The 8,213-nt window shown below is 31.4% G+C and overlaps 1 protein-coding gene across 1 annotated transcript; it reads right to left on the bottom strand.

Moving 5' to 3' along the window:
- Window positions 1-243: 243 nt before the first annotated feature.
- On the bottom strand, window positions 244-7,870 carry LOC122502653 (protein krueppel-like). Its single transcript, XM_043612805.1, has 3 exons — window positions 7,394-7,870; window positions 2,517-3,207; window positions 244-1,678 (listed from the first exon to the last, which is right to left on the bottom strand). Exons 1-3 carry the CDS (start codon window positions 7,431-7,433, stop codon window positions 901-903), a joined length of 1,509 nt encoding a protein of 502 aa, XP_043468740.1. The 5' UTR covers window positions 7,434-7,870; the 3' UTR covers window positions 244-900.
- Between the last annotated feature and the right edge of the window lie 343 nt (window positions 7,871-8,213).

Below are 8,213 nucleotides of genomic sequence, written 5' to 3'. Positions count from 1 at the left end.
TAAATTAAATGTTTACTTAATTTTCTCATATTTTTATTGCTTTTAATTTTTAAATGAATTTTGAATTTCTTCCAACTGAATTACAATTATTATTATTAATAATAATATATAATATAATTAATATAATTAATATATAATAATAACATAATTAATAATAATTATTATTATTGATTGAATTTTTATTATTATTCAATTTATCTACTTTTCTTGATTTTTTTTCAGTTTTTTTGATTTTTTTGTATTGAATTTTCTTAGTTTGAATTTATTAATCATTAAATAACTCTCTTAATTAAAAATAAATATTAACTAATAATAAACACACGTTGTTGTTGTAATAAATTTGACTGTTATAGATTGCGTATTGTTCTCAGTGTGTTTAAAAAAAAATTGTGTAAAATAACCAATTTTTTGAAAGATCTACATTTTTTGTACCTATTTCGGTTGATTATTTTAAAATACTTTGATAATTGTAAATACTGTATAATTATTATAATTTTGGTAGGTACATTAACATTTCATTTGTTTACTGTTAAATAAAACTATTATTTTTATTACTATTATTATTGTAATTGATATAATAATAGTTTTCGTTTTCTTTTATACACATATTTTTACAATGAGAAACAAATGTTAATTTTGAATAATTATAATAATTATTAACTAAAGAAAAATTTTAATACATTTAAAAATTTTTTACTACCATTTTTAATAATAGTTATCAACAAATAGTAATTAATTCTCTATTTTACATTTATTAATAATTTTGATTTTCAACTTTCAGTTTGAATTCTTCTTTTTTTTTTTGCCTATTACGCTCGGAATAGATTTTTATAGACGATTTTGAAAAATCGATGTGGGGTTTTAAAAAAGTTTTATGATTGAAATATTGTGTGTGAGTCGTTAGGAAGTTTTTTGTAGGAACAATGTACTTGGACTAGCTTCGGAGACGTTGAGTTCGTCGTCATCGTCATTATCATCGTCCTCGTGATCGTGTTGATGTGTAACACTGCATGGACTTTGACTGAGTGGTGTATCACCGCCGCTGTGCGAATTATTCGAACGATGCATTCCTGTTGACATTGATAGATCCTCAGGTTCCGTTTGTTCGGGTAGATCATTTGGAATATTGGATAAATTCAGAGGCAATGACATTGAACTAATTGGCTTGATAATTGGAGTGGTGAGTTGACGATGAATTGGCATTTGGACGGTATTACGCATTTTGTGGGAATTCTCTTGGTGGGAATTTAGTCGCATATCGACGTCAATGTCGATATCAATGTCCTCGTCGAGATCGTCGCTTGCCAATGATGGTGAGCCAATTTGTGATCTTGTTGATGATGCGTTGCTGCTCATGGTCGTTGATGTGGTGTGTGAGCCGCCGAGGCCGCATTTGTGGTGCATGAGATGATGCCTTCGACGGAAACGCATTCGGCAGTGTTCACATTCAAAGGGTTTCTCGCCTTTGTGAATTAATAGATGGGCCTTCAATTGATTGGAGTCGCTGAATTTTGCTGAGCATAATTCACAGGCGTATGGTCGCTCGCCAGTGTGGACGCGAAGGTGACGACGGAGATTTGCGACTTGAACGAATTGTCGGTCGCAATGGCTACAGTGGTAAGGTTTCTCCCCCGTGTGCAGTCTCATGTGAGTCTTTAGGTGATGGTCCCTCGTAAATCTGTAAAAGAAAGAAAATTAGGTTATTAGTTACTGTTTACAAATCAATTTTCATTATTCTAAATATTTAAATACTTTATCATCTATTCTAATACAAAATTTATTTTTCAGGATTCATCGGAGAACTTTCATCATCAGTACATCTATGGATTGGCGTACGAAACAAAAGCTTAGGGGTCGTTCGTAAACCACGTGTTATGGACCCCTTTTTTTACATTCTCATCACATGAGAAGGTATTAGTGGTAAATTTCAAATTTACTTTTGTAAATTTCAAATTTACATTTCCATTTCAATTCAATCCCATGCCCCCATGCTGTGGTTTATGGAAGACACCTAAGAAGTCTCTTTCTCCTTAGGGTACATTTCGGCACATTCGTTTGTGTGTTTGTGACCTAGCGACAAAGTGGCTTATAGATAAGAAATTCTTGACTTACTCAAAGAGAATATAATGTACCACCTCAGCTTTGGTTAAAGGAGTAAAACAATTATACACAAAAGTGTTTGCGTAATTACATATAGAGGAAAAAATATTGTGACTTATACAAGAAAAGAAATTTTTGACTTACTCAAAGGGAACTTAATGAAAGTAGGATGACTTTAGCGTCATGTTGATGTTCCAAGTTACCGTTTAAACCCCCATAGTTTTATTTGTAAATAATTAAAAATTCAGTTCAGTTTTTATTAAATATTAATTTTAACTCCGTAAGTGCCATGGCATTTCGCCATCGGCAAATTAGTTTACGTTACTTTTTTGGACGGAAACTAGGACATTGGTGTCCCTGACAAAAATAATTTTATAGTAAAGACCTTAAATTTTAAAACAATGATTTCAACTAACCGTTTGTGGCACTCGGGACATTCGAAAGGCTTCTCTCCTGTATGAGTCCTCTCATGATTCTGCAACACGTGTTTGTAGCCGAAAGATCGCGAGCAAACCTCGCAAGTAAAGACCTTATCCCTACTGTCCTTGACGGCTTCCGGACTAATGGACGAGGGCGGACTTAGGGGTGCGCCACTCTCAAGAGGTAGTTGAATACTTTCAATTTTCGTTTTTGTCGTGAGCTTTCTCTTCAGTGGTTGGCCTTTTTTCGTTATTCGATCGGCACTACTGCTCACAACATTATTATTGTTATTGAAATTAATACTGTTATTGGTGTGATTGTTTCTTCCGCGCGATGACGATTTGGTACTTAAGGCAGGCGATATTGAACCCGATGTGGGATGAAGTGGCGATGGTGGTGATGAGCCGCCACCCGGTGGTAACCAGCCACCAAATAATGTCTGATGATGCCTATAGAGTGCGGGACTTGCCGCTAATGTTGCATGAAGTGAAACTGGAATACCAGCGGCCATTAGAGCCGCAGTTCTACTCGCTGCCAATAATTGTTGTGGTGTCAACATTGATAATCCAGCAGCGGCAGCTCCCATTCCAGAGAATAATGTCGCTGCACTGTTATTATTTAATGGTGGCGATGGCGGTTGCTTTTCATTGTCTTGCTTCATGTCGAGATGTTGTCCGGGTAAGAGACCTGTAAAATAACAAAAATCATGTTTACTCAACTGTTACCAAATAAAACAACAATAAAGTCTTTAAAGTCCGAGTAGTTTTAAAAATTAGGAACCAATAAAGAACTTTTAGTAATTTACAAAACGAATAGTATAGTAAAAGTGAATGTCGTTGGCGAATTAAAGAATCGATATTATTAAGAATGGGAATGAAATAATATATCTTGATGAAAAGCGGAGCAGTTTGGGAGTCAAGACTCAAGAGGATTGTTCATGGAAAGGGGAAAGGTGATGAGGGAAACGGTTGGTAGGAAAAAAAAAGTGGTAGGGGGAGAGGGAGGGGGGAGGGGGATTTAACGGGTGGAGTTTGAGAGGGAAAGGAGACACGTGCGCCTCCCAATGAATCGGCAAATTCTCCTCATTCTCCTCTTCTTGGATTTGTTCTCTCTCCTCACACGTGGAGGACTTGTTCCCGGAAACAACTTACCCCTCCCCCCACCCCCTCTTCATTCACATTCTTTTACACACGTCTGGGCGTTCATTCATGATACTGTAGCCACCCACCATCCCACGTGCCACGTCCTCCTCCTCTTACTTCAATTTTTTTTCTCCCTCATTATCCCTTTCAATTTATCTTCATCTAATAAGTGAATTAATCGAGCTAAATTAAATAAGGATAAATTAAGAGTAACTAAATTAAATACTAAGTCTAAAAAGAGATATTAAATTGAATTAAGAATTTCCTTTTTTTTCTGATAAAAGTTAAATTTTTCATTTTCTTTTCGGATTCACGATGATCCGTCGTGTGGTGCCCTCTGTCGGCGACAGATTTAAACACGCTTTTCTGTAGTATATAATACACTTTTGAGAAAGAAAATTTTTATATCTGAAACTTATGATTTCTTTTTCTTATATTTTTGAAGACATAAAGGAAAACTGAGTATATTAATAAGACTTGTTGGTAAATCGATATTTTTTTTCCCTTATCACCGTTTCCCAGCAACAAGGAAGGACCGCCCTTTCCACCGACTCTTCAATCCCTTCTCTAATTGGCCGCAAATTCCCGTCGAGATAATATAAATAGAGTATATAGGGAAGATGTAGAAGGCTTGTAGTGTTTGTGTTCATGGGGGCGGAAGAGAGAAAAAATTGATACTATTAGTTTTCAATATAGAAATGATACAATTTATTTTTTAGGCTAGAATATTTTGAAGGTTAATTTCACTTTTGCCATTATGACACTTGTTGATGCTATTTGATAATATATCTAGAGCATAATAATTTATGAGTGAACCTTTATTATTATTATTATTATTATTATTATTATTATTATTATTATTATTATTATTATTATTATTACAACAAATATTATATTTTAAGAACGTTTAAAATTTTCATACTTTAGTCCGAACATTATGGTTTTAAAAGTTTTTTAAATTTCATTTTCTTAACCTCAAGGCAAAATTCTTTATTAATTTGTATTATATTTTAAAAATAAAAGTGATACATTTCTTCAATGTATTATATAATAATATAAAAAAAATTTTATTGGTAAATTTCAAAAGTTATACTTTAACAATAAATAAAGTTAAAAAATAACTTAAAAGTAATATTTGATAATTATAATAGTAATAATAATATTTAATAAATAATAGTTAATTACAATATTTTCATGAAAATTGCAACATTCAAAAGCAAAAATTTTAAGAAATAATCGCGAATAAGAAATAAAATAAAAACTTTTTGGTATAAATAAAAATCTTATTTTGTATATTTTCTACTGTCAATTTTGTTATGGGTTATCTTTAATGTAAATAACAAAAAAAAATTATTGTCCTTTAAAGGGTTATATCAAAATATAATGAAAGTGTGATTGAAAGCAAGAAAAACAAAATAGAAGAAAAGAAAGAAAAAGTATTATGATTTACACTCAAAATATTTCCTTCTCAAAAAAAAAATTTCCCACAATGTATCGAAATATTTTATTTTTCCAAAATAACTAAAATCAATAATTTATGTAAAATTTCAAAGCAAATTTGAATGTTTAAACTTCAATGTCTAAAATAGTAAAAGAAAACAAAAAAAGTGGAATATTTAGCATATATATAAAATAAAACTTCTTTTGCCGAAAAAAATATGAAATTTAAATTAGGTCTGTTTGATGTATGAATTTAAAAAAAAATTACACGCCGCGTGTTGAGAAATATTATATATACTTAAACAGAATTTTGATTAATTCTACTTAATTTAAACTGAATTTTTAGTTTTTATAATTCTCGTTACATTGATCATAATTCCAGCCAAAAACGAATTCCTCTTAATTTAACCAGAATTCTGTCTCAAGTTTGTTAAAAATTGCAATTGTGATAAACTTCGTCGCGGTATTGTATAGATATTACAACCGTATTTCTACCTAGTACAACCAGAATACTGATAATTTGAACTAAATTTTTATTTATTTTAACCTGAATTTCGGTTATTCTGACACTAATTCTGTATAATATGGCAAGGAATTTTGGTTAGATTTGATTAAGAATTCTATTTGTAGCCAGAATTAGATTGTAACCGCGGTATTCTGGAAATTTCAGATAAATTCTACTTTATTTTACCAAAGTTTTGGTTAGTTTAATTAAAATTCTACTGCAACCAGAATTCTGGTAATGTCAACTATATTTTTCTTTAATTTATCTCGATTTCTAGAAATTTCATCGGTACTTCAAATTAATTTAACCAGAATTCCGGTTATTCTAACTAGAATTCTAGTCAACTTAAACATAATTTTGGCTCTTTCAACTCGAATTCTGGTCAATTTAACCAAAATACTGATTATTTGAAATAAAATTCGATGCTGAACATAACCGCAGAATTCTAGAAATTTCATGCGTATTTTGAATTCAATTAAACTAGAATTTTTGTTCTTCTATCTTTAATTCAACTTAATTCTATCAGAATTCTATTGTTTATAATTCAATCCGATTTTAACTAAATTTTTTTGGCTTCCTTGTTCTTGAATTTGAAATTTTATTCACAAATTTTGAATGTGATATTCTTTGAAATTCTACTAAAAATTTAAACGATGCACTGACAAAAAGTTCTGGTTGGAATAACCAGAATTCTAGATAATTTAAACAGAATTCTGGTTGTTTTAACTAGAATATGGTGTTAAATATACCCTAACCAGAACTTTTTTTCAGGGTTTTTTTAAAACTTTTATTCTACTCAATTTTACCAAAATCCAATGTCCCTTAACCAGAATTCTAAAAAATTTAATTCCAATTTTGTTAAATTCAATAAAAATTATACTTCATTCTATCTCAATTCTCCTTGATATTTCAACCGATTTTTACGAAGATTTAACCAGACTTCTGATAATTCGGACTAAAATTCTAAATTTAGTCTGACTTCTGGTATTATAATACTGTTTTACATTAACCAAAATTGTAGTTATCACTAGAATTTATAAATTATAAATGGAATTCTAGTTAGTTTATCCAACTTCTTTTCTGTATCTACTTAATTTATCCAGAATTCTGGTAATTTTAAGAAAATGTTACTTAATATAATTAGAATTCTGGTTATTCAACTAAAATTTCACGAAATTCAACTGAAATTCCGTTTTTTCACTTCCGGTTATTCGTTGATAAACAGAATTCTTGTTTAATTTAGGTTTTAAATTCGGTCGAAGTGTTTAAGAGTTCAGGGTAATTTAATCAAAATTCTATAGATATGTGATCTAGAATTCCGCTTTACTTAACTAGAAGTTTATTTAACTTGTCCCGAATTTTAGTTGACAAAATCAAAATTCTAGTTAATTTAAAGTGAATTGTAGGTAATTTAAAGTGAATTGTAGTAAATTCTAGTTCTTTTAATACTAAAATTCCATTCGACTTAATCGGAATTCAAGTTAATTGAATCAAAATTCTAGTTAATTTATATTTAGAATTCTAGTTGATTTAACCAAAATCTAATATTAAATTTCCTCTACCAAAGAATTTTTTTGTGTGTATTTAGTAAAAATCTGAACTCAGTAGTAATTTCAATTTTATTTTCATTAAATTTTTAATAAATTTGAAAGTTTTTTCAAATTCTTTTCAAATAAATAAGGAATTCCCAAAATTAAATTCGCGTTTCAATTCGCCACGAAAAATGTGATCATACAAGGTGGAGGGGGATAAAAAAAAATTGTTTGTTTATTGAAGAAGAATTTACCTGCGGTAATTTGCGCCTCCTGTAGATAAGAAAGTGCCATCCTACGAACTTTAAATAGCAAAACACAAATACTCCATGCACTTGATAACAACTGACGTGAATTTCTTGTTTACAACACAAGCACAACACAACAGCATGTGATCCAAAAGAAATTACACGGCGGAAAATTATCACTTTGTCGCGAGCGTAAATAAAAAATTTTCTCTTTTAAGAAAGAAAAAGAATTTTTTTCAAAAACACAATTTTATTTAAACACTAGTCACAGACAGTGGGATAGTTTTATATTCGTTTTTCAAGTTAAAAAATATATACTTTTTATTTTCTTTTCTACGAACGAGAAAATAGTAACTGCGGCGATATTATTTTTTTTTAGTAGTAATAGGAACAGCGTGAGAGAGCAACTATGGTTATAACTAAAAACTACGATGTTGCCTTGGGCTGACCTAACCCAATACTAAATGACAACCGAGTTGGGCTGAAATCTTGTTGGTGAGAAACGAAAGTCCTCGTTCCCCCACTACCTTGTTCGCACAGAGGTTTTAGCGCCCCACTATTCGTCCCTTGGTCGTGATCCAGTGTTGCGCGATTCGTTCAATGCGCGCACGAGTGAGAGAACAAGAACAAAATGGGACGGAACTTCCGTGCGGAACACGGGGAGTGGGGGTAGTGGAACGAGTGGGCAGAAGGGAGGGGGGAGAGGAACAATGCACGCGAGTAGGAAAGAATGATGAATAGGGGGAGAGTGAAGGAGTGGGGGGAGCACACGATGAGTCTTGGGACAAGTGGGAGATGCGGGGGAACCTGCTGCTACTACTGAGTG

Source organism: Leptopilina heterotoma, unplaced genomic scaffold (assembly GCF_015476425.1).
Source record: "Leptopilina heterotoma isolate Lh14 unplaced genomic scaffold, ASM1547642v1 Lhet_235, whole genome shotgun sequence".
Classification (NCBI taxonomy): Eukaryota; Metazoa; Arthropoda; class Insecta; order Hymenoptera; family Figitidae; genus Leptopilina; species Leptopilina heterotoma.
Note: the sequence above shows the minus strand (reverse complement) of the source record. Positions and strands in the feature narration are given on the sequence as shown.

What these genes read in the sequence shown, in the direction of transcription:
- LOC122502653 (XM_043612805.1), bottom strand. Translation starts at nt 7,433, where the DNA reads ATGGCACTTTCTTATCTACAGGAGGCGCAAATTACCGCAG. An exon ending in GGAGGCGCAAATTACCGCAG is followed by an intron (nt 3,208 to 7,393) that starts GTAAATTCTTCT and finishes GTTATTTTACAG; the next exon opens with GTCTCTTACCCGGACAACAT. An exon ending in TGTCCCGAGTGCCACAAACG is followed by an intron (nt 1,679 to 2,516) that starts GTTAGTTGAAAT and finishes TTTCTTTTACAG; the next exon opens with ATTTACGAGGGACCATCACC.